Source organism: Gracilinanus agilis, chromosome 1 (genome assembly GCF_016433145.1).
Source record: "Gracilinanus agilis isolate LMUSP501 chromosome 1, AgileGrace, whole genome shotgun sequence".
NCBI lineage: Eukaryota > Metazoa > Chordata > Mammalia > Didelphimorphia > Didelphidae > Gracilinanus > Gracilinanus agilis.
The window spans coordinates 17,268,886-17,295,821 of NC_058130.1; the positions used below are offsets into that span (position 1 = coordinate 17,268,886).

General features: G+C 42.0%; 1 protein-coding gene across 1 annotated transcript in view; it reads left to right on the top strand.

Annotated features, from left to right (window-relative positions):
• The window catches only part of AVL9 (AVL9 cell migration associated), a 72,217-nt gene that overhangs the window by 13,429 nt on the left and 31,852 nt on the right, over window positions 1-26,936 (top strand). The window contains exons 2-4 of the mRNA XM_044657667.1: window positions 9,853-9,973; window positions 12,453-12,538; window positions 20,595-20,666. Of these exons, the coding sequence (XP_044513602.1) occupies window positions 9,853-9,973; window positions 12,453-12,538; window positions 20,595-20,666 (279 nt within the window). The remainder of the gene's footprint in view (window positions 1-9,852; window positions 9,974-12,452; window positions 12,539-20,594; window positions 20,667-26,936) is intronic.

Sequence of the window (26,936 nt, forward strand, 5' to 3'; positions counted from 1 at the left end):
CATGTATTTTAATTTTTGCACTTAAAAACTTTATTCTGAAAAGAAATCCATAGTTAGACCCCTTTGCCCAAGGGGTCTGTGACAAAAGAGATTGAGTAGGCCAGGCCTAGAGTAAGGCCTTCTGGATGTGTAGTAGCACCTCCATGGAAGAGTTATGGAGAGAGAAGCATGAGGCCCAAGGCTAGGAAAGGTATGCCTAATTTACCATTTTCGGGTACTGCTAGAAAGAATACTAACACTGCTACCTATCATTCATTACAGGAACATAATGCTTAACTGGAAAAGACCCTACTATTCCTTCAAATACTGCCCCCAGGGACCAACTTCCTGTTGGTCAAAATCTGTTCCTCAAATTCTCCCCTTGGAGCAGGGGATTCTTTTTTTTTTTTTTTTAATTAAAATTATTTAATTAATTAATTTAGGGTATTTCCCCATGGTTACATGATTAATGTTCTTTCCCTCCCTTTTTCCCTCCCCTCCTCCCATAGCCAACCAGTAATTCCACTGAGTTTTACATGTATCATTGATCAAAACCTATTTCCATATTATTAATATTTGTAATAGAGTGATTATTTAGAGTCTACATTCCCAATCATATCCCCATTGAACCATGTGATCAAGCAAATGTTTTTCTACTGTGTTTCTACTCCCACAGTTCTTGATGTGGATAGCTTTCTTTCATAAATCCCTCAGAATTGTCCTGGATCATTGCATTTCGAGCAGTGATTCTTAAACTGGGGTCTCTGAACTTTGAGTTGTTTTGAGTTGTTTTTTTTAATATTTTGTTGACTGGAGGCAGCCACGAAAATTAAGAGCCAGGCCTAGAGAGGGCAGGTCCTAGGATTAAAATCTGGCCTCAGACACTTTCTAGCTGTGTGAGCATGGGCAAGTCAATTAGCCCCCATTGTTTAGTAGCCCTTACTGCTCTTCTGCCTTGGAACCAACATGCAGTATTGATTCTAAGATCGAAGGCAAGGGTTTATTTATTTAAAATATACATTTTGGTAACTATATTTCAATACTGTTGGTTTCCAGAGTACATAAGTATATATTTTATGTGTTTAAAAAAGTGATTATGAAAAGGTATCCATGGGTTTCCTCAAAATCCCAGAGGTAAAAAAAGGTAAGAACCCCTAGACTAGAGCATCTTGCCTTTTGTCTCAAAACTTTAATCTCAAATACTATAAAGAAGAGAAAGATTTCAAGCCTTCTCAGTGATTTATTCTATAGTGTGAATAAATTTATAATCACTGATTTTTTGTAGCATTTTTAAAGTTTCTTTTTCTAAACTTAAACACTAAATAAAATGGGCATAGAACTTTGAAAGATTGTACCTGCAACTGCAGATCTCCGTTATGTATAATTTGCTTTTCTTTTTATGTCTAGCTTTTAGCCTGTCTAAACACACACACAGCCCCAGTGTAGCCTTTCATAAAGGCTAGAGAAGAGTTTTCCAGGCTAAAGACTCACCTCTCCAACAGTGCTTAATAATTATAAAAGATCCTGTTTTCACCTCCATTACTATTTAAAATATTATTTGGAGCTTATATTTTGAAATTCTTCTTAGTATATAAAATCTGAGATACTATTTCTGAGACTTCTGACATCTTTCAGTTATTGCTTTTCAATTTGCATTTTTTTGTTTCTTCCCTTAAAGTTGCCCAAAGTCCTAGACCATGTGGCTATGCTGAATACTAGCTCTTTTTTAAAGATGTAGTCAGTTTTTTTCTTTAAAACAGATGTTTTTAGACCAGGCCAACCTCTCACAGGCATTGTGGACTGCCACCTACACCATCTGGTCTAAGGGCTGGGTCTTGTAAAACCTCACTTGTCCAGAATATTCAGGGCTTTGCTTTTCTCCCCCACCTGAACTGAAATTCCTACCAGTAGGCAACAAAAGGCAGGATCTAAGGTTATCTTCAGAGGATACCCTTTCAAATGTATATTTCCAGGGATAGAAGGAGAACTCCTCTTTGGGACTCTTCCCATATGTACAGCTTATTGATCAGATTTGCTATCATCTTGAAAGAATCCGAGCTAATGAGACACATGATAGACAGTGAAGTCTCAGTGGAAAGAGCAAGACAGCAAGAAGTCTTGCCCTTAAGGCCCTTTAGAGATGAAAATTATTGTTATTTTTTTCCTTAGAAACGTATATCTTAACTTGAACAAAATAGAAAAGGAAAAAGGAAGATCAAAAAAGGATGATGGGATGATGGTGAGATGGATGCCAAAGAAAACTCGATTTTGCTTGTTTTCTCTGCCAAGGACAACGGCATTTAGGTTGTCAAGGACAGAATAAAAATGGCTAATTGGTTGCTTAAAGTCAAGTTAAGTAAGGACATAATTAGAGAGCATCGATCTGTCCTTGATGAGTCCAAGTCCCCAGTCCCAGAACACCACATCCTAAAGACTCAAAGTACTGGCCAATCTGACTGCTAACCCTCTGGGATGTTCTTCCAAAGGTCAAGGAAAATGGAAGAGATGAGAGAAGAAAGGCATCTCCTTGGGTTTTCAGAAAATAAAGATAAGAGTTATCTGTAGGCAGAGGCCAGTGAACTCAACTTCAATTTCCAGAAAAAAATTCAGGGATAGTATAAACATCTAGAAAAGGAAAATAATGATTCCCAGTAGCCAACATCACCTACCTCATCACAATGGAGATCCCAGGTTATCCTTTTTTTGGCCATGACACCATTCTTGAAAATCACTATTCCTAGAGTATGCCTAGGTCTGGGCAAAACATTTCTCCAAGTTTCTCAATTTAAAATAAACTCTCCTACTCTATCACATTGAAGTGGGAAGAACATTTCATATGTCTGTTCATTTGGGGGATGGACTTGGCCCCATCTGGGATCTTTGTTCCAAATTTGGCCTAAACCAATGTCAGGAAAGCTTCCTCTACTGTCTTATAATCACGGGGATAATAATTTATGTCTAAATCTTTCTTATTTGTCCATAGGCAATTTTAATTTGTAAGATTTCTAACACCACCACCAGGCTTTTTAAACTATTGGTCCATTTGGAATTTATTGTAGTTTTTAGTGAGAAATGAATCTAATCTGCCCTTTTTTGCTTATACTACTATCCAGTTTTCCCACTCTTTACAGTTGTATTATTATTATTGTATACGTTGTTCTGTTCTATTCACTTTACTTTGCATTACTTCATAGAAGTCTCTCCAGTTTTTTCTGAAATCATTCCTTCATCATTTCTTATAGTACAATAATATTTATTCCATTCCATTTATATACCATAACTTTTTCAACCACTCCCCAAGCAATAGACAACCCCTTAGTTTTCTAGTTTGTTGCCACTACAAAGAATTACTAGAAATAGTTTTCTATGTTGGCCCTTTTCATCTTTCTTTCATCTTTTTGGAGAATTAGGCCTAGTAGACTTATTACTGAGCCAACGAGACCAACCTTTTTTTATTGAGAAATTCCTTCCCTAAGGTTCTGTGATCTTGGATTTCTGAAATACTAGTCTATTTGGAAGTTCAGTTTATCCAATCCATGCCCTTGCTTGAAGACTTCTAAGAAGGGAGAAACCTCCACCTCCCAAGGCATTCCATTCTCCATTTCAGGAAGTTTTTCCTCAAGTTATTCAGCTGAGATTTGTCTCTTTGCAGCTTCCACTTGTTGCTTCTCTGTCTCCTCTCCAGAGCTGAACAGAACACATTGAATTTCTCCTCTGTATGACAGGTTATAATGGCAGTTTGGGACTTACAGAAGGATTGCCTTTAAGGGGCCCAGATTTAGTGAGGGTTGATTAATCAAGGAAATGGTAGGCATTGTGTGCCACATCACAGTAGGCTGTAGAAATAGAACACTCACAGAATAGTGCCCAGCACCTGGAGTCAGGAAGAGCAAGATTCAGATCCTGATTCTCACACTTAAGGGCTTATGTGTGTTTCTGCTTCAGTTTCCCCGTCTGTAAAATGGACATCATAATAGCACCCACCTCCCAGGGCTGTTGTGAAAATAACATACACTAATCTTTGCAAAGCATACCATAGAAGTGCCAGCTATCATTCTTCATTCCTAGCAAGAGAGAAGGAAACATCAGAAGCTCCCTAATTTTCATAAACTCACAGATGACAACTTCCTGCACAGATCTCAAAATTTCCTTGAGAAGCCAAGTTTAATAACTGCTCAGTTTCCAGCGTTTTACCACTGGCCCTGGAGCTGCCTACAATTGCCTGGAAAGAACATTAATTTGTAATCACTTAAGAACATAGAAATGAGAAAAGAATTCTATAAAACCAGTCAACACACTGAGCAAACATGGTAGAGGTGATGTGAAGTATTCATGCAGCCCCTGCCCCACTGCTGCCGAGAAGACCCCTCGGATACTGTTGCTCAGTGGTTTGGACACATTCGATTTTCAGAGTTTGTTTTTTTACTATCTATGTTGTTACCATCATTGTACATACTGTTTTCCAGGTTTGTTTACTTTGTATCAGGTCATGAAAATCTTCTCATTGCTTTTCTTTGGTCATTGTCTCTGTTGTCTTTGTAGCACAGTCAATTCCATGGCATTTATGTACCATGATTTATTACCCCCCAGTTGATGGGCATCAGCTTTGTTTCCAGCTCTTTGCTGCCACAAAAAGCACAGCATAACTATGTAGGTGCCCTCAGAACTTTCCTTTTTTTTTCCCCCCTTTGTCAATGGCTTCCTTGGGATCAAAGGGTTTGGTTTAGGCACCTTATTTGCATAATTCTAGGTTGCTGTCCAGAATGATTCTAACAATTCACAACTTCACCAACAATTCAATAGTGGGACCTTTTCTTCACAAGCCTCTTGCATTGACTTCCCCTCTTTTGACTATCTTTGTGAATTTGCTCAGTCTGAAGTAAAACATTAGCATTATTTTGATTTTGATTTCTTATTTTTAGTTATTTAGAGTATTCTTTTATATGGTTATTAATAGAAGACAGTTTGCCTTTTGAAAATTATTTGTTCATACAATTATCACTTATCTATTGATGAATTACTTTGGGTTTTATCGATTTCTCTTAATTCTCCATTTATGCCATACTGCTTTCCAGTTTCCTTAGCAGTTCTTATCATATAGTGATTTCTTTCCTAGGTTATTTATGTTTTCAGCTTTATCAAAAACTGAGTTATTGAGTTCCATGATTTCTGATTCTTCCTTATCTAGGTTGTTCCATCTCCTTTTTTTTTTAACCAGAATTAAATGATTTTGATGATTGATGCTTTTTAATATAGTTTAAGAGCTAACCCTATTTTCCCCTGCATCTCTACTTTTTTTTCAGTATTTCCCTTGATATTCTAGGACTTTTGTTCTTCCAAATGAATCAGTTATTATTTTATTTAATACTGAACACTGTCCCTCTGGTAGTTAGATATAGCATTAAATGTATAAATTAGCTTTAGTAGTATTTTAATTTGTCTTCATTGGTATGCCTAGCCATGAACAATGACTATTCCTTCATTTGTTTACATCTTTCTTCATTTCTTTAAGGGATAGTTTGTAATCGAATCTATTCAAATATTGAATATCCTTTGGTAGATTGACTCCTAAATGTTTTATGCATTTTGTAGTTGTTTGGAATGGGCTTACCCTTTCTATTATTATCTCTTGGGTTTTATTATATCAAAATACTGCTGATTTTTGTGGCTTCATTTTGCTAAATCTATTGAGAAGATTTTCTGACCCTAGAGACAATAGGAAGCCCCTGGGGTTTAATGAGTATGGATCTGACTAGGTCAGTTCTTAGCTTTAGGGAAATCACTTTAGCACCTGTGTAGAGAAGGAGGCTTAGAGTCTCTTGGAATATTCCAGATGTGAGATGATGAGGGCAAAATGAGCGAAGGTGGTATCTGTGTGAGAAGAGAGAAGGGATAGATGGACAGAGGCCAGAGGTTGTGTGGAAGGAGAAACATGAAAGCATGGCAAGGAGTTAGATGTGTGAAGACAGAAAATGAGGATGATGCCAAGATGGTAAAGCTAGGTGCTGGGAGGAGAATGGATGGTGGTGCTTTCTTCTTACTCATTCTACTGCTATGAATCCTCCAGTTGGTAATTGGATTGGGATTGCTTGCCATGTGTAGTGTTGGCTTTCCTTAGTCAAGCACATTCACTCTCTTTCAAACATTCACTCTCTTTCAAATTATCTAGTTTTTCCTTTATATTTGACTTGTCTGAGAGTTGTCTCTGTGTAGGTCTACGAAGATAGGACAGCATCTAAGACTTTGATTCACCTTGTCGTTACTGTTAATGGTGTTTCTCCTTTTATAAGCATCTTGTGAGGGATACTTAGAAATACAGATGATTTTGTGGATTATCTATCAAAATATTTTGCTGAAGCCATTTATCAGAACTGTGAAATGGAAAAAGCAGATTTAGAGTCAGAAGAATTTGGTTCAAAATCTGACTGTCCAACTTAATACCTGCATTGCTGTTATTTACTGAGGTTAAATAAACCAGCCAACCAATTACAGCCAGTTGTTTGGGGTTTTTTTAAGCCTCTTCATTGGCCTTGGTTATTTCTGAAATTTCTTCTTTTCCCCTAATTGCTATAGTCAGCATTTTTAAAAATTCTGTTTAAATAGTAAATGTTGAACATGAACAGCCCCACTTCCTTAGCAGGACAGCCTCTCATGTTCTTCCACAACTGACAATGCTCTTGGTTTTACAAAGATATATTTTATTAGTTTGAAGGAAAATCTTCATTTGTTGTGATCTGCCCTGTCTTGTTTTGGATTTTGGTCATGTGGTTTTCTTTCCTTTTTGATTAAATTTGCTTAGGTGTTATTCATTTTATTGATCTTTTTTTTTAATTACCTAGCTCTTTTAGTTTAGTTCCCATCTTTTTCATTTCTCCTTTAATTCTGCCAATCTCTCATTTGCTTTTGGTTCTTAAATTTGTTCATTTCCCAACATCCTTAACTGGCAACTCACCTCACTGATTTTCTTTTTTTCCACTGTCCTTATTAATACAAGGGATTAATGATCCAGAGTGCCTTTGGGTGCTGCTTTGCCTTCATTCCATGAGTTTGGGTCTACTGAATTTCTATAGGGAGATACAGTGAATACAGATGCAGGAGGCTGAAGATCCCCATCTCTTCCCTTCCATCCCTCCCCTCCCATGTACTCTTGGATCTTCTCGGCTACTCCTTGGCCACTGGACATTTTCCCTGGCTGTCCCCAGGGCTGAGGCTGGCACACTGTTCCTCCTCTTCAGTTTCCTTCAGATCTCAGCTCCTATCCCACCTTCTACTTCAGTGATGTCTTAACCTAGAAAGAAGGGGTCAGGGTACCACTACATACTGAAAGACATCTGTGGGCTGCACAGTGCCATAATTTTAAAATGTAATGTTACCTTGTTTTATCATCCTTTTATTTATTTTGTTTCGTATTTCCCAGTGACATTTTAATGTGATTCTGGGGAGTGTTGCAGGCCACGTGCATGTTTGATCTTTCCATGACACAGGAAGCCTTTCCTGAGCCCTTTTACTTCCTATACCTGCCATTTAGACTGGCTCTTTCGTATATAGAGTTGTTTGTGGCAGCTCCCTCATTAGACTGGCAGCTCCTTGAGGACAGCATCTGGATTTGTATTCCCAGCACTTAGTTGCTAGAAACCCAAGCCTAGCAAACAGTTAGGGGCTTAATCAGGGTTTATTAACTAATCTTTTATGCAGCACTCTAGAAATAGAAGGGGCAGAATTCAAGTGAAGAAGCATTTATTTAGGTTGCTGCCTTATGCCAGGCTTTGTGCCAGGTTCTGGGGATAGAAAGCAGTCCCCACCCTCCAGAAACTTTATATTCTACTGGGAGAAAACATGTGGAAGGTGAGGAAGAAGGCTGGGGTGACCAAAGCAGGTAACACTTGGACTGAGCTTTCAGGTAAATTAGGTATTCTTTAAAGCAGAGGTGAGGAAGTGAGGCACAGCTTTTACAGAGGTCTAAGGGGAGAAATACCATTGGTAAAAGGAGCTTAGTCACCAAAAACTCTCTCCACTAGTGAAATACCAAAAATGTGAAGGCCTCCATCCTCTGCCTCTCACTATCATTTCTCTGAATTGTTCTACTAGGAGTTGTTTTTTAGCAAGCCTGGAGCGTTTCACCCTTTCTTCATCTGGTAGTTCAAGTCAGGCCCTTTCTGAATTTTATTTTTAACTCTGTTCCCCAGAAGGTGATCAGTTTTAATGAAAGTTAAAATGTGTCCTGCTCCTGTTCATTCTCCTGTTTTTGCAGGAGCTCCTGAGGGTTGGCTGGGGACCCACCTCTGTCCCACGATAGCTCAGTGCCCATGGCTCCCAGACTGAGAGCAGCCACAGAACCTCAGTGAATGAGGAAATGCCCACATTGGAGAATGAAAATACAGAGCAACCCCAGGGTTGATGGAGCACATAACATGATTGTTTTTGTGACTCTTGTTCCCTCAGTTCATTTGAACCCAGAAGGTGCTCTGCTTTCTGGCACTCTTGGCTACAGGAGCCTGGAGGCAAGCTCAGCCCTGCTTCTAATTCAGTTAAGTTGTGCCAGACAGTCTGATGGTAGCGCTCCTATCTCTGTGTACCCTTCCAGGGTACATGCCTCCACCTCATGACCTCGGGCTGAAACAGGCACCTGTACTTCCAACCTCCCACTGCATGTGCCCAGGTACCCCTAGGGCAAGGGCCTGCAGTGCTCCAGGCTCCCAGCCTGAGTATGGACCTGCTTTGTTTTTCTGCTCTAACATCAAAATTTGTCTGCAGAATTCATCCCCACTGGTCTGACTGTCTTTCTCTGTCTCTCTGACTGAGTGCCCCCTCACTGCTGTTCCTTTGTGCCCAGGCTAGCTAGCATCCCCTCCCCCTGCCTGTTTCTACATCCTGACATCCCAGTGGCTGACCGACCCTCCAGCCAAGAGGGGGAAATATGCCTGTTCAGGTGGCAGCACCAAGGGTGTACTTTTCTCCCTTCCCCCATCTTCTCCCCCTATACCTGTCTCTTCTTTTTTTTTTTTTTTTTTAATTTTAAACCCTTAACTTCTGTGTATTGACTTATAGGTGGAAGATTGGTAAGGATAGGCAATGGGGGTCAAGTGACTTGCCCAGGGTCACACAGCTGGGAAGTGTCTGAGGCCTTATTTGAACCTAGGACCTCCTTGTCTCTAGGCCTGACTCTCAATCCACTGAGCTACCCAGCTGCCCCCTATACCTGTCTCTTGACAGTCCCAGGAAACTGATGGTGGTCCCCTCCTCTGTTGCTGCTAACGGCTCACTGATTGCCACCTCCCTAACTTGGGGAACTGAAGCGCCTTGGTGGCACAATCTCTCCCCATTAGATGATGAGCTTCTTTTGGGCAAAGACCACTGCTGATGCCTAGAGAGGAGTTAGCATTCAGCCACAAAGGTTTGTGAGTGCACTACCCAACAGGAGAGGGGACTGTGGTGCCCTAACTTCTAGGCATCCCTGGATGACAGGTGATCTGCCACTCTCCAGTCACATCTGTTATGTTCTTCTTTGTTTTTTTTCTTGCTTCCCTTCCTTTCCTGGTTGTGCTCTTTCCCTTCCACAGAACCTGGCACATTTTGTATTTTTGTTTAATCAATTAGTCTTCATGACCCCTTTTGGGGCTTTCTTGGCAAAGGTACTCCAGCTCATTTTACAGATGAGGAAACTGAGGCCAACAGGATTAAGTGACTTGCCCAGGGTCATACAGCTAGTAGAGTGTCTTGAGGCCCAAGCTCAAGTCCTCCAGACTGCAGGGCTGGCACTCTATATGCTGAGCCTCCTAGCACATAGCTAACAATTAATTAATGCTCTCTAAATCTGCCTGGGTATCCTTTGGTTCACCAACTTTCTGGCTAACATGATCTTTCATCTTTTAGGTTGAATTCTCGTATCCTCCCCTGATTGCAGGAGAAGGACATGACAGCAACACTTTACCTGAAGAGTGGAAGTATTTACCTTTCCTTGCTTTGCCAGATGGAGCCCACAACTATCAGGAAGGTAAGAAAAAGGAACGGCCCGCATTAGAGCAGTGGGAGATTGTTTCAGTGCTGGAGAAGCTGCCCAAGAGGACCACAAGGCCAAAATGTTTCCTAAGAAGTTCCCTGGCTGTGGGAGGAGGCCTGTGAACTCCTCCAGGATCTGAGCCCAGACTGTGCCAAGTGTTAATCCACCTAACCAGGGAGTAGCAATTCCTTGATTTGTGCTTCTGAGGCCTGGAAGGAACAAAGGCTGCTTTGGAACCACTCCTACGTCCCTGGGCCCTGCGGCTGCTGTGAATGTGGGGGGCGGGGAGGCAGCCACAGGGTGGCTGAGCCATTTCCCTAGTCATTATTTTCTCCAGCCTCCTCTCCTTCCTTTTAAGCTTTTGCTGCACATGGAATCTAGGGAACATGCTGGGCAAAATTCCTATCCCTACCTAAGAAAGATATTTATGTTTTAGCCCCGGCTTTTTGTAATTATTCTTGAACTGTATTATAAAATTTTCAGACAATCCTTACGGCCCCTCCTCCACCCTCTGCTAGTCCTTACCACAGCTCCCAAATGTATTTGATTCAGTTCACCAAATATTTCTTCACTTTCTGCTGTGGGTAAGGTGCTGTGTCAGGTGCTGAGAGTACAAAGAACAGATAACACATTTCTCCTGACCCCTTCCTGGCACAGCTGGTTTTCAGCTGGGCTGGGGAGAGTGGACTGCAAGGGAGGGATGAGATATGGGGACAAAGGAGCCCCCTCTCTAGATACTAGGCTCCCTTCCCCTGAGGCTTTCTCTCTCATGGGTGCGGGGCGACACCTCTAACTCGTTCTAGTTTTCATTTTCTGGCCACTTCATGGGGTGGAGGAAAGGGTGTCAGTAGGAGAACTTGGAAGAGTATGTTAGTTAAAGCTGTCACTACAGGCTTCCCATTAGGACTGTGGCAGGGCTTGCTGACCAGGTGGGAAAGGCTTGGAGCAGGCTTGAGACCAGGCACAGTTGGTGTCTGTGGCCCAAGACAGGTGCATAAGGGCTTCTCCCCAGCAGCAGGACACAAGGCCCTGGTCTTTTGGCCCCAAGGATCAGTGAAGGGCTCTGCTGGGATCTGGAGGGCCTCTGGTGTCCACTCCTCATAGGGAAATCCCGGACCTTTTGGAGTCCTCCAGTTTGGTCAGTGAACTTTTCCTCATCCTGAGAGACTTTGGGCTCTTTTGCGTTTGGGGGTGGTAGTTGGTGGTGGTTTTTAACTAAAACTAAAAAGCAGCCATTTTCTTGGATGTATCTATTTTCTCTTAATTGGTCTGAGGTAAAAACATAACCTCAAAGTTGAGAATCTCCCTCTTTTCAAGAGTAGGTTGGTCCTGAATTGTGACATTTCCGTGCTCACACGTCTGATGCTCCCTAGTCACTTTTGCCATATACTTCTATATAGCCCTTCAATGGAGCCAGCAGGGAGAGGGGGGAAGAGGAGTTGAGGAAGCCTATATTCTGGCTTAACCCCCCCACCACCATCACCACCACCACTGTTCCTCCATCCCCCCCACCTCTGCTCCCTTTGCTCACAGCTCAAAGGCCATAAGTGGACGCACATGCTGGTTTGCTTTCTTCCCCTCCCCCTCTGCCTCCCGCCTCCCACCTTCTCCTGTCAGGGGCCCCAACCTTTTTGTGAGGAAAAGCTATTTTTCCTTTCTTTGAAGCCTGAGGTCACGGTGGGGAGGGCTGTAATCACAGCCTTGTTGAGTGGCTCACGCCAAGGGCTGTCATTGTACTGAGAAATGAGAAAGGCCATGAACGTGATGCTGACAATAATCACAGCGCCCCAGCTCCAAGCACTTTCCCAACTTAATGAGCATTTTTCACAGCGGATTCCAGTTTCAAAAGACTGAATTTCAATCTCTTTGCTTTACTTCCAAATAACATTATTAAATATGGAAAATTATTTCCAAATTGTGCCAAATCTCTAACCTGTGGTAATCCAGCCCTTAGAGGGCTTTGTGATGGGGTGTATTCACTTAGACTGAAGTGAGAAATTCAGTTATCATAAATGATACTAGAAATGCAGTTTTAATAAAGAGTCCCAACAACGTTGGGTGTTTAGGATCATAAGAATGATAATGACATAGAACATCATCTCATGCTTTTTAAGACAGTTTATCTATATTTAAGTTTTATTTTATTTTTTCTCAATTACAGATAAAGAAAAAAATGTTAACATTCTTTTTGAAAAATGCTTAGGTTCCAGTTTAACTCTTCACCCCACCAAAAGAAGGCAGCCAATTTGATATAGATTATATATGTACAACCATGCAAAACATTTTCATATCAGCCATGTTGCAAAAGAAAATGTAATCTCCAAAAAGAAGAAGAAAGAAAGTTTAAAGAGTCTGTTTCATGCATTCACACTCCATAAATTCATTCTTTGGCGGTGGGGGGCATTTTTCATCACAAGTCCTTCTGATTCGAAGACAGTTTATCTAAAAGTGAATTTATCTGCGTGTCTCTCAGATACCGTGTTTTTCCACCTGCCTCCCAGAAATGGAAATGGAATGACAGTTTATGGTGTCTCTTGTTACAGACAGATTGAAGCCAAGGTATGTATACTGATGGAGAAAAGAAACCTATACAGAAAGAAGGCTGCCTGCTCATGCAGGCCATTTGAGTCATGTCTATAAGTTTCTGAGCTGGAGCACTGATTCTATTGATGGCTGTGGAGTATACCAGGGTCCCAAAAGTCTGAGTGCAGTCCAGGCTTTGGTATCCTAAGTCACTGAGACTTTGGAGACACCCCCAATAGCTTCCCATTCTAATTTATATTGTTTACAAATACTTTTTCCTAGCTGTGTGAGCCTGGGTAAGTCACTCAACCCCCATTGCCCAGTCCTTACTGCTCTTCTGCCTTGGTTCTTAGACAGAAGGTAAGGTGGTTTTTTTTTGGGGGGGGGATATTTAATATTCACCCAAAATATATCCAAAGTGACTTCTTGCTAAGTTGTGTGATTTATCATTTTTTGGATTTTTCCATTTCTGGGATTCGGTTTGTGACTGAGAAGATGGAGTGGAAGTAATTTTTTTTTTAAAGTTTCAAAATCTTCTCACTCATTTCCTACAGCCAAGGTTTGACTGTTTGTTAGTTTACCTGCCAGCATGACTCCTTTGAATTGAACACACGACTGTCATCCATCCTTAACTGTTCCCTCTCTTTCACATCCCACACACCCAATAGGTTTCCAGGTTTCCTGCTGATTCTTCCTCCACACCATCCCTCCTATCCATCCCATTTCTCCATTTACAGAACTGCCAACCCTGTTGGAGCCCTCGTTGCCTGTGTCTCAGTTTCTTCCAGTTTTCCCACTGGACCCAGCTACCACATAATCTCCTAGAGGATTAGGTCTGACTATGCCCCTTTCTTCTTGCTCCCAAACCTACAGTGCTTTGGCATTTAAGTCCTTCCAGAATGGGGCTCCAGCCCACCTTCTGGCCTCACTTCACATTCTAGTTCTGCCTTCTGGGGGTAGATAGAATAAGCCTAATGGCAGGTTTTCAAACAACTCTCAAGACCCTCTTTTGCAGATTCAACATGTCCACTTCGTTCATCTGATTCTGGTCCAACAGGACCTTGAGGCCTTCTGCCACCCTAGTCTTCCTTCTCTAGACACTGTTTAGCCCAATGTCTTTCCAGTGTGGTAAGTGTACACCTCTCTCACTTTTCCTGTCATCTTCTGTCAGTTTTGCCATTTTAGATTCAGTCTGACCCAGGCAGAGAAGAGTGAGACCATCACCACCCTAGTCCTGGAAACCATGCCTCTCCTGATGTAGCCCAAGATTGAATTAGCTTTTTTTTTTTTTTACGCTGTCCTTTCATATCGAGCCTGCAATTCACAAAGGCCCCCAGGGCCTTTTGGGGAAGCTGCTATCCAGCCACTTCACCCCTATCTTGTACTTGTGAATTTGATTTTTTTGTGACCCAAATGTGAGACCTACCATTTCTCCCTAGTTAATTTCATGTTATTAGATTGAGCCCAATGTTCCAGTCTGTCAAAATCCATCTTAATTCTGAGTCTATTATCTAATGTTAGCTCTCCTTCCCAGCTTTGTGCCATTTGCTAATTTAATAAACAAGCCATTTATGCCTTCGTTCAAGTCTTTGATAAAAATATTAGACATCACAGGACCCAGCATGGATTCCTGGGGCATTCCACTGTAGATGTCCTTTCATGTTGGCATGGAACCATTCTGACTCCTTAGTGAGTCCAGCCTAGCAACCTCTTCTGAATCCTCCCAAATCTTCTTTTCTCTCCACTTTTCCATAAGAATAGTGTGAGAGACTTTGTAAAATGCTTAAGTAAAATCAAGGCAAACTCTCTCTACCCATGTTCCTCTATTCCCCTATTCTGCTGGGCTGGTAACTTTGTCTGAAAAAAGGCAATGTGAGAAGTCTGTCATGACCTACTCTTGAGGAAGCCAAGCTGGTTCCTTGGGATGGCAGCTTCCTTCCCCAGATGTTCTCAAACAATTAAAAAAAAAAAAAAGATCATTGACAGTATCTCTGCCAGTTCTCTGAGGAGGTGTATCTGGGCACTGTGCCCTCAAGGTATCTGACCTGAGCAGCTGGGATACCTCCTCCCCCTGCTTCCCTTAAGTTTCAGCCTCCATGACCATTTCTGCTTTCACTTTTCCTGTCCAAAAATTGCTTTTTCTTGGAATAGACAATGGAGAAAGAGAAAAAAGCCCGGCCTTCAGTCTGTTGTTCCTTACCCTGGACCAATCTCTTCTGTCCTTTTGTTTAGTATAGCTTCACAATTTCCATGTGTGCTCGAGCTCCATCTTTTCCATCTTTTATTTCAAAGATCAAAGCTGGTGATGCTCTGAAACACTTCTTCCTCTTTCTTCTCACTGGATTGGTTTCTCTCTATATTTTAGAATTTCATTCTTAAGAACTTCTTATCCTCCAAAGATAGTTTTGCCTAGGGAATTCTAGTTCACCATATGCCACATGTCCTTAGCCTGCTTCCCTTGAGATCTAAAAGTCTGTGGTTTCCACTCCAAAATTCTAGGGTTTCGGGACAGATCACTTCAAGTTCCTGCCCTTTCCACCTGAACCACCAGTTCATCCATGTGAGTGAGAATTGATTACTGAGTAGTGGTTTCCCCCCACAGCTTCTTCAAGACAAGGCCAGAGTCAGTCAGCACTGGTGCTCCAGCTGATATCTGGGTCAAGTCCCCCATTACTACTCTAGTGCACCTTCATACCAGGCTTTCAGTCTGTTTTTCATTGTATGCATCCATCTCCTTCTTCTGCCCAGATGGCTTGTGAGCTACTCTGATGAGTATTGTTTCTGCCACTGTTGCTATTCTCCCGCATGTTCCTTCCTGTACCTCCCCTTTCTAGGCCTTGGATTTCCTCACATGACTTTATCTTCTTAATATACAGTGCAATGTGGCAACCTTCCCCTACCTTTTTACCAATCTTTATCCTTTCCAATGAAGAATACCTGACCAGGGCCATATTCTAGTCATAAGTTCCATCGTGCCACATCTTGTGAGGTCAAACTTGCCTCCTTGTGTTAGGATTTCCAGGTCCTCCTATTTGTTGCCCATATATTGTGCAGTTGCAGATAGACATCTGAGGCTTTGGGTTTTATTGATGTCTCCTTTCTTGGATTCTGTGAATGTGGGGGCATCCCCACTCCCTCCTGCTTATTATCATTCTTACGTTTTTAACTCCCTTCTGTATCAGAACTTGTTTAACCATCCCCCCTAACACCTAGCATGGCAAATGTCCATTAGTAGTTCTCGCCCTCCATGTTGAGCTTGCAGTCCACAAAAGCACCTTGATATTTTCAACAAACTGTTATCTGGTCACGCCTCTCTCATCTCTAATTACATCGTTGTTCTTTGAAACCAGGGGTATGAATTTACATGAAAGGGATATAACCCTTTTAATGTTTTGTTTTTCTAAGAGTCATTCCAGTGTTTTAACCTCTTAGGGCTTTGTAGATCTAACACTGTCATCCATCATATTAGGTGGTTCTGTGACAAATTGTAGGGTTGATAAGCATACCAGTTCTGCCTTCATCTGAGTCCTACCCAGAATGTTCAAGGTCCCAACCCCAAGGACGGATCCCTTTGGCTTTCTCTTCATAGACTTTTCCCACAGTTTCCCATTGGCCCATGAATTGCCACTCTCTAGGTTCAGTCATTTAGCCAGTTCCTGAAAGCACCTAATTCTGCTGTCTGTGAGCCCAGATCTCTCCCTCTCCTCCAGAATGTTAGCTTGAGAATGTGAAATTTCAAAGGCTTTGCTGAAATCCACACTTACTGTGTCTATGAGATAGCCCTGGTCTACTGTTATTCTAAACAGTACAAAACTGTTTGCAGACCTATGAAAGGAAATGGGTTTAGTCTTATATGATTTATTTTTTAAATTAAACTTTCAGATCTACATTTTTCTTTCTCCCACTTCTTCTCACCTTCTCTCCCTCCCCTTCTGCCTCCAGTTGAGAAAGCCAGAGACATATACTGAAAGTCAAGCAAAACAAATTCCCACACTGGTCATGTCCAGAAAATTATGTCTCAGCCTCTGTTCTGAGAGCATCACCATCACCTTTCTTTTAGGAAGTGGTAACATGTTTCATCTTGAACCCTCTCAAATTGTGATTAGCTCTTAGTTGATCAGAGTTCCCAGGTCTTTCAAAGCTGTTCATCTTTACAATATTGCTGTTATTATATAAATTGTTCTACTTATTTCACACTACATAAGTTTATACAAGTCTTGCCAGTTTTCTCTAAACCCTCCCCTTCATCATTTCTTATAGCACAGTAGTACATATCAGAACTTGTTTAACCATTCCCCAAATTGATGGGCAACCCCTCAGTTTGCAATTCTTTGCCAACACAGAAAGATCTGCTATAAATATTTGTGTACATGTGGGTCCTTTTCCTCTTTCTTTTCTTTGGGGATATAGACCTAGTGGCAGTATTGCTGAATTAAAGAATATGCAGCTTAATAGCTTTGGAGCATATTTCCAAATTACTTTCCAGAATAGTAGAACCAGTTCACAGCTCCACCAGCGATGCATTAGTGTAGCTGTTTTCTGAAGTTTCACCCACATGTCATTTTCCGTTTTTGTCAGTTTTGCCAACCTAATAAATATGGAGTGGTACCTCAGAGTTGTTTTAGTTTGCATTTCTCTAATTGCAATTTAGACCTTTTTTTACAAAGCTATTATTACTTTGGATTTCTACTTCTGGAAACTGCCTATTCATGTCCTTTGACCTGACTGTATATATTCTTTTTTTTTTTTTAACTCTCACCTTGAGGGCAGCTGGGTAGCTCAGTGGATGGAGAGCCAGGCCTAGAGATGGGAGGTCCTAGGTTCAAATCTGGCCTCAGACACTTCCCAGCTGTGTGACCCTGGGCAAGTCACTTGACCCCCATTGCCCACCCTTCCACTCTTCCACCTAGGAACCAATACACAGTATTGATTCCAGGACAGAAGGTGAGAGTTTAAAAAAAAAAAACAACTCTCACCTTCTGTCTTAGACTCAATACTGTATATTGGGTCCAAGGCAAAAGAGTAAGGGGTAGGCATGGGAGTTAAGTGATGTAAGAGGGAAAACTTGGGGGGGGGGTGTATTTTTTTAAGGTGTGGTCTCCAGGAATCAATAATTCAGATTGATTCCATAATTAAAATAGACCCAAGTCAGGTTGGGTTTTATGGTAGTTTATTTACAATTGGGAAGGTAGAAGGTAGGGAAATAGAGAGAGGGAGAGGCTGGCCCGGACCGAGAGAGGGTTAAAAGGCTAATTAAACTAGGCTACTAGTCACAAGGCCTTAGCAATTAGAGAGGCAAAGAAGCCTTATTGAGGTAAAGACTCTAGAAACGTCAAGGTAGGTGAAAGGGAGCCAGCCTAACTTACCCACGTGACAATTCAGAGGGGAAACCGCCTGAGGTCTCAGCAGAGATCCTTCAGCACCAAGTTCCAACTCCCCCAACAGGAAGTTACCATCATATATGAAGGACAGCAACTTTTGTCACTTCCTGGAGGTCTTCCTCTAATTCAAGTGGACAAATGACAGCCTCAACACTGTTTTGGACTGCCCAGAGGGCAGTTCTTGATTTGTTATTTATTGTCACATGTGGGTAACTCATCTCCCCTCCCCACTAAGGGAGGTGGGGATGACATTATGGTGACTGGAGTTTTAACTATGAATGGGGGGTGAGCTAATTCCATTTACACAGTGACTTGACCAGAGTGTAAGTAAGGGCCAGAATGTAAGGGGTAAAAATAAAATGGTTGGACTAAAATTTTAAGAGTGTGGTCGTCAGGAATTATTACTCAATTCCAAATTACTTTTTATGGTAGCTTATTTACGAAAGGAGAAAGAGTGAAAGTAAGAAAATCAGAGAGAGTATTTACTCTGGCTGGGTGGAACCAAGCAGGGCTTAAGAGGCCCCAGCAAAGGGGGCCCAGAGGTAAATTAAACAAGGGTTTTAGCCATGAGGCCTCCTCCAAGACTGAGGGGCCTCTCTGGAGGCTAATACCTCCAGAACAAGCCAGGGAAAGGAGTCAGCCTTTTTCACTCACCCATAAGGGGAAATAGAAAGCAGTCCAAGGTCCTCAGCAGGAGCTCCTCCAGGGTCAAGTTAAAGGCAAAAGACCTCCTCATAGGAAGTTCTTGCCACTTTTAAAGACCCTTCCTTTCATCACTTCCTGTGCCTTCCTTCCACTTTTATGTGGACCAATTACAGCTAAAGCTTTGCTTAGGACTGCCCAGGGGGTAGTCAATTCTGATTCGTCACCACCATCACACTAGTGAGTCACAGACCTCCCCCACTTAAGTATAAGTGGGGTGTATATGCTTCTTGTGATTAAATCTAAAAATGGGCAGGGGAGAGTTAATCCCATCTTCACAAGAGTCACACAACTAGGAAGCAGCTAAAGGCAGATTTGAACCCAGGATCTCCCATCTCTAGACCTGGCTCTGAATCCACTGAGCCACCTTACTGTCCCATTTCCCTATATACTTGTAAAGATACTTCTATTACTACTCCTACAGCTGCTGATGCCACTGTTAATAGTAATATCTGGCCAGTCTGCTATTAATGAATGATCTCATTAGATTGGAGATCAAGTCAAGCCAGCAGGTATTCATTAAGCTTTTACTCCGTGCCAGGCACTGTGCTTTGATGCTGGAGAAACAAAGATTAGGGATCCTTCAGGCCATAAATCTTGATAAGGAAGAGGATCCTCCCCAGATTAATTTGCAAGATCCAGGAGCCCATGACTTACCTATTGGGGCAGGGACTTGGGGTATGATCGAGGGTTTTAATTTGAGGAGCCATTTCCAAAAGAGAAGAGCCTGTGAGTTGTAATAATAGGATCTTCCATGGTGGCCTCAGGATATTCCAACCTCATGGGTCATAGTCCACACATTTGTGGAGGAGTCCTTCTGATGGTTAATATATGGGCAGCCAGGACAATGGAAGTTTAGGAGGGATTCATCATGAGAGAATACATAGGTATTAGGTGAAAAAAGTAATTTCCCATCCCTGGTGAGAAAGGGACATGTGGACCCCTTGGTGCTAGGGATGAAAGGGAGCCACTTGGCAGTGAGTCCAAACACTTAGCACAGTGTCTGGTACATTGTAGGCACTTAATCAATGTTTATTGATTGATTGACATCGGATTTCATTACCTCAGAGCAGAGGAGAGGCCAAGTAGTACTACCTTTCAGTAGCATAATGGAAATCAGTGCTAGACCTGATTGGAAAGGCCTGAGTTTTTTGTCACTGCTCTGCCACTTACACTGTGGCTCCTTTTAGCCTCAGTTTCTTCACTGGCCAAGGGGGAATACAAATCTTTGTATTACCCATCTAACGGGATTGTGGAAGATTCAGTGAGATCATGACTGTTGTTGTTCTATAGTTCAGTGTCCTACTCTTCATGACCCCATTTGGAGTTTTCTTGGCAGAGATACTGGAGTGGTTTGCCTTTTGCTTCTCCAGATCATTTGACAGATGAGGAAACTGAGGCAAACAGGGTAAAGTGGTTTGCTCAGGGTCACAAGCATCTGGAGCCAGATTTGAACTCGGGAAGAGTTTTCCTGACTCCAGACCCAGCACTCTATCTACCACACCAACTAACAACACATTTATTTCTCTATTTGGTCCTTACAAAATGCTTTCTTCAGGACCTTTGTGATATGAGGAGAACAGGTATCTCTATACCCATTTTATGGCTGAGAAAATTGAGGCCAGTAAGGTTAATGGCTTGCTCATAGTTACATCATTATTTAGCTTAGAGCAGTGGTTTGAACCCAGGTCTCTAGACGTCCCAGTCAGCACTCCTTCTGCTATACTTCGCTGCTGTTTATAACTATAAAGATTGGTATTAGGGTAAGCCACTAATGGATACCTGGCTGAATATTATCCCAGCCACATAAGGAAGTTCTCTCATTTAGCCAGCTGAGGAGAAAGGCCAGTTTCTGGTTTGTTCCATAAACATGGTGCTTTTGTAGGAAGCCCGTTAAATGCAAGAAGTCTCACAGATCTTATTGTACTCGGTACTCTGTCGTATTTTAATGTTTATCCACCTTCATATTATTTCTAGTAAGAGTCTTCTGCTTTTGTTTTTCTTAATAGGCACTCAAAGTAAGGCAAGCAGATGTAACCAGAGAAACTGTCCAGAAAAGTGTCTGTGTTCTAAGCCAGCTGGTAAGAGAAAAATTCCTGAAAAAGGGAATCCTTAAGATAAGTCAAGACTTTGGTCAATCACCATATTTGCCAGGGTCTGATTATTATGTTTCCCCCATCTGTCATCCAGCAATTTCACACTTATAATTAATACCTCTCCCACCCTTTCACCAAAGGGTGAAAATTGCCACTGGTTTTCCTAGCAATTAACAGATTTAGTAAAAAGTGTAGGAGGAGGAGTTAAAATCTTACTGGTAAATTTAGCTAAAATGTGGGGTTTGATATATTTGGCTTTATCCTTGATTCTGATTGCATTTCAAACACACATTTATTTCTAAGTATTCAAAGCACTGTGCTAGGCACTTAGAACAGAAGGATAGAGTTAGTCCAGTTTAGCAGTGTTTTCCAAGGGCCTGTTCAGGGTGCTGTGTCAATTGTGCAGGGTACAAAGTTAAGGATTATGAAAAGGAGTCCTTGTTCTCCTGGAAACAAACGAATGAATTCATGACTATCTGAGAAAGGGCAGGTCCCCAGTCCAACCCTCAAGGAGTTTGCAATCTAATGGAGGGGGAAGGCACCAAAGGATGCCAGAAACTGGGCAATAAAGCACAAGCAAAGTCATTTCATGGGGGAAAGAGTCCTTCAAATGGGAGCAGGAGGCAGCATCTATGCCAAACCTTGGAGAAAGCCAGGGATTCCCAAGGCAGAGCTGGAGGCTGTTGAGGGTAGTGTGACAGGAGCAGGGAAAGCCAGATGAATCACTTTATCTCCTCCTCGGCCATTGTCTCCAGCCTGGTCCAAAAGTAGATCTCATTGACTGGAAGTTAGCCAGGTTTATAACATAATTGAATAGTTCACATTGGGGCAGCTTGCCAGTATTTACTATACTATGTATCTCCCAGTAGTCTTGGGTACTAGATACAGCCTGGCTTGGGATTCATCTGGGGGAGGGTCACTTTCCTCAGGTCCTATACAGCAGCTCCAGCTCATTAGCCAGAGTTCTATGTAGTCTGAGCATGCCACAGTTTCCTCTCTCAGACCTCTAGAGCTTTTGTCTTTTAGATGACCACTGCAGCTCTGGAGTGGATCATTGTTTCAATTACTCCTCAGGCAGCCCAGGGTCTCTGGTATCCTCGTGTGCACAAGGCAACCATAGCTAGGACCTAGATTTGGAGAGGGCCATGAAAAACATTGTGAAAAAAAACAGTCAGAAAGAGGTGTCTCTCGTCACTGCCTTACCTGCAGTGGTGGGCCATCCATTAGGTACAAAGCTGCCTGCTTTGCTAGAGGCAGAGGTACAAGTAGCAAAGTCAGACTGGGGATGGTGCCTCCAGGTATTGTCTGTTCCAGCATTTACCCACAAGTACCCCTGTCCTGTCCTGTCCCAGGCTTCTAGGCCTTCAAACATATTTTCTTGTTAACTGTTTTGCTTTATTTGTCACTGCACCATGACCAGTCTGGCCTGTGAGATTTTTATTCTCTCTCTCAAAGGAGGAAATTCTTGGTCTTTCCCAGTGTGTTCTTTGTTTATCAAAGCCCAGTACCTGGTTTCTTTTATTTTCCTTTTTAACATCTTGAACCTGACAGCTCTCAACAAATTTGCTCATTTCCCCATGTACAAAATACCAGAATGATAGGGACGCCATGTGAAACTGGAAACCATATTAGGTCCAGCTGGTTTTTTAAGTCTAGTTCAGATTTAAAAGTATCATTCCAGCACTGCCCTGCCTACCTCTGTCCCCCTCTGAATTTCCTTCTCTCTTATGTGGGTGTGGTTTTTAAAAATGATTCATTGGCATTCTCTTCTCCTCCTTTTCTTTCTTTTCTGGCATCTTAACACTATCCCCTCACTCACACACACCCCATAACTCTTCCCAAAGCTCCCCTTGTCCCAAATGGGTCAAGCAGAACAAGTCCACACATTGGCCCTCTCTGCATCCCAGCATCTATCACTTTTTTGCCCATAGGTGGGAGGCACAATTCACCATCACTGGTCCTCTGAACAGACTGTGATTGAATATTGTATTCATTAGTCCTAAAGACTTTCCCAAGTGTTTTCCTTGACATTATATGGCCAGTCCATCCTTTGCTCATCTCACTCACCATCAGGTTGCCCAAGTCTCTCTGAATCTGCCCCCTTTCATCATTTCTCATAGCACAATGGTATTGCATTATGTTCCTATGCCATCATTTCTTCAGCCATTACTCCATTTGATGGGAAGCCACTTTGTTTCTGGTTCTTTGCCATGAAAAAAAAAAAGCTGTTACAAATATTTTTGTCCATATGATTCCTTTCTCGCTTTATTTGATCTCTTTGGAGTAAACGCCTAGTGTTACAGAGTTAAAAGATATACCCAATCTAATGATTTGGGACTATAGTTGATTCTACTTTGCTTTCCAGCAATAGTTGGATCCATCCATGGCTCCCTCAATAAATATCACATTAATGTGTCTGTCCTCTTATAGCCCTTCCCAACAATTGTCATTGTACCTTTCTGTCATTTTTACCAATCTGATGAATGTTTGGAACACCCTGAAAATTGTTTTAATTTACATCTCTGTTACTTGGAATACTTTATATGGTGATCATTGCTATTTTGCCTTTCTTCCTGAAAACAATTCATATATTTTGACCATTTACCTCTTAGGCAATTGATATTGTATTTATATATTTGCATGAATTCCCTATATATATATATATATATCTTGCTTATCAGACATTTATGAGGGAATTTATTGCAGAGATTATTTTCCCAGTTAACTGTTTTCCTTGTAGTTCTCACAGCATAAATTTTGCTTTATTAAAAAAATTTTCAATTTTACATAATCACAATTGTCCATATTTTTCTCCTGTGATCCTCTCTAGCCCATTTGGTCAAAAACATTTCCCTTATCCATTGTTGTAAAAGATATCTCCTTCCTTCCTCTAATTTGTGATGATAGGATCTTTTCTATCTAGTCTCACATCCATTTGGAACTTACTTTCTGCAAGCCCGCTTTCCAGTTTTTTTAGCAGTTATTATTGAATAATGAATCTTTAATCCAGGAGATAGAATCCATGGTATCTAACACTGAGATGTTAGGCATAGCCAATGACATTGATCTTTACTTGTTCCTTTGGCAAGGCCTACCAGGGTTCTATAACTTTCCTGTTAAAGAAAGGCAAGAAATGGGGAGATGAATCACAGGGGCTTATAGACCCCTTTACTTACCTGTAATCAGATTAAGGAACATGGAGACATATCCTCTCTGTTACCATTTCCTAAAACCCTAGACTAAAGGCTCAAGTCACCCCAACTAAACATACCAAAGAAATCCTAAGGCAAACTAGTAAGAGAAATTGAGACATATGCTATCTTCCCTTAGTGTGTATCTGGCCCAAACCAGTAGGCTAGTAGGAACTACATGTACACATAAGTATACATGCATGTACTCACAAACATACACACATGTGGTCACATTTATAAAAAGGTCTATGAAAGAGAACCTACATTTCCATTTTGGATAAGATGATAGAATCTCTAATAAAGAATTGAATTACCAAAAATTAGAATGTAATCTATTTTGTATAGGAACCAAAAATTCTTTAAGGGGAAAATCACTTCTGACTCATTGTTGCATAAAGACACAGGCCTGGAAGGGATTCCAGCTGTCTTATAGTTCAGCACTCTTCTTTTTTTTCAAGTAGATTTTCATTGGTATCTTTTGTTTTTGCATCACCTGGATTTCTTCCTTTAGCTCTCCCCTTCCTCTCAGAGAGCCACCCCTCTGACAAAGAATTTAAAAAGAAATAAGAAGAAGAAATTCAGGAAAACTGATCAACACATTGGAAAAAAATCTGTCACTTAAGCAGTGACCTCCACTTGGAGAAGCCCATCCTTCCCTTGCATCTGCAAGAGAAAGGAAAGTGCTTACTCATCATCTATTTCTTCTTTAGGCCAAACTTGTTCTTTGGAATTTACATCATTTATTTTCATTTGTTTTGAGTCAGCACCCATGACTTGCTCAATAGCATCCCCATAGTCTGTGGAAGAGCCAGAGATGGCTCTAGGTAACCTTGGACTCCAGATTCAACCCTTTTCCCTTTCCATAGGTCTCCCTGTCCATTGACTGATCAATGTTCTCTCCCTTCTGCAAGCCATCCTTCCCATAGCTCAAATAGCTCTGACCCCAGAGTTAGATTTAGACACATAAGTAGTCACTTTGCTGCTCAGGAAAACTCAGTGGCTCCCATACCACTGACCTGAAATACAAACTCCCTTCTCATGATGACTTATCTTTACTTTGTTGATCATTTATTTCACTTGTGTCTGAATCTTCATGTGACCCCATTTGGGATTTTCTTGGGAGAGATACTGGAGTGGTTCTCCTTTTCCTTCTCCAGATCATTTTACAAATGAGGAAACTGTGGCAAACAGGGTGAAGTGACTCACCAAGGGAATGTCTGAAGCCAGATTTGAATTCAGAAAGAGGAGTCTTCCTGACTCCAGGCCTGGCACTCTATTCACCATACTATCTAGCTGCCCCTTTTACATGCCAGCAAAAGCAATAGACTTCCTGTTACCCCATATATGACATTCCATCTCAGGTCAAGTCAAATCAACAAGCATTTATTAAGTGCTTACTGTGTGCCAGACACTGTACTGAGCCCTGGGATTTCAAAGAGAAGACAAAAGAGTTCCTGTTCTCAAGGAGCTCCCAGGCTAATAGAGAGAGACAACATGTAAACAACTCTGAACCAGCATAAAGGAGAGGTCAACACAGAGGGAAGGCCCGAAGATTACGAGATGAAGAAGAATGAGCAAACCCTCATTGTAGAAGGTGGAATCTAGCCTAGACTGGCAGAGACAAGGAAGGAAGAGTCCCAGGCATGGGGGAAAACCATTGTAGAGTGGGTCAAGGAGCATCCTCTCTGAAGAGCAGCAAGAAGGTTTTAGTGGTTCACATACTGGTTGGCAGTAGGTGGAGGGGAACAAGCTGGGAGAACATATTGGGAAGGCCGAAGGGAGCTGGGAAGATCTTGAAAGGCCAAACAAGAGTTTCTACTTGGTCCTGTAGGGGGAAAGGTGGGGGAGGGGAGGGTCTGACCTGCACTTTGGGGAGATCATTTTGACAGCTTAGTGGAGGATGCACTGGAATAAGGTGGGACTTGAGGCTGGCAGACCACCCAAACAGCTGTTACAATGGGCTAGGCATGAGCTGATGAGAGACCTGCACCAGGGGGATAATAGTGAAGAGACCACGTTCTGGAGATGAAGGTAGAATCAACAAGGCTTAAAATGGGTCTGATAGGTTATGAAGTGGGGGAATGAGAGAATAGCCTTCCTCCCTATCCCAGAGAATCTCTTCTCCCTCTAAGCACAGAAGAGAGCCACCTTCTCCACAAATGCCCTCCCATCGAAAACCCCCAGGTGCTCTCTAGAGATTTTAGATAATCTTATAGGCTGTTTTCCCTCAAGAGCACAGTCTCTAAGGCTTTGTTAAAGGGCAGCACTTGGCCAGATCCCACACCTAGGTCAGTACTTGATAAATACTTGTTTTCCTTGCAGAGTGTTCCTTCCTCAGGTCAGTGAGGTGGAACCAGATGGTGCATTTATTTATATTCTCAAAAACTTGAGAGAGTCACCATAGGAGCTCCTTCCTTCTTCTCTCCCCCTCCTCCCCCCAAATAAACTCACAATGGAATGTCTAGAAAACTGCCTTGGAGACTAGAAGCAAAAGGCATGGATTAATGGGCATTTCTTTAGACTAGAAAGTAAAACGACTCCCCCAAGATCCATAGCAGGATTGGTCTTATTTGGCATCCTTATAACTTATTAGGATCTGGAAGTCCTCAGGGAAACTCCCCAGGTTTACTTATTCTGCTAAGCCTATCAGGTGCCTTAGCCTGTAGAGAGAGATGCATATCGGGAATTTTTTGGTGGGTGAGAGAGTGAATGATGAGCAAAAGTGAAGTCATATTTAGGGGAAACTATGCAGAGCTTGATGGACTCAGTTCTTAGAAAAGAATATAGGACTTCCTCTCAGGTATCCCATGGTTAGCCCAATGGTCCATATATGAATCAAGGAGCTAGTGATAGCATCCCTGACCTGGGCTGGGGCCAGAAGCCAACAATTTTCAGGGAGAGGATAGACAAGATAGCTTGACCACATAAAATACCCTAGCATAACTACGTCCTGATCACACCTCAGGAAAGGTACAGGAGAGCTCTAAAGAGAGGTATCATTCAAGGGCTGGCGAGGACACCGGAGCTTGAGTTTTAGGAGCCCTCAGGGGCCATCTAATCTGGC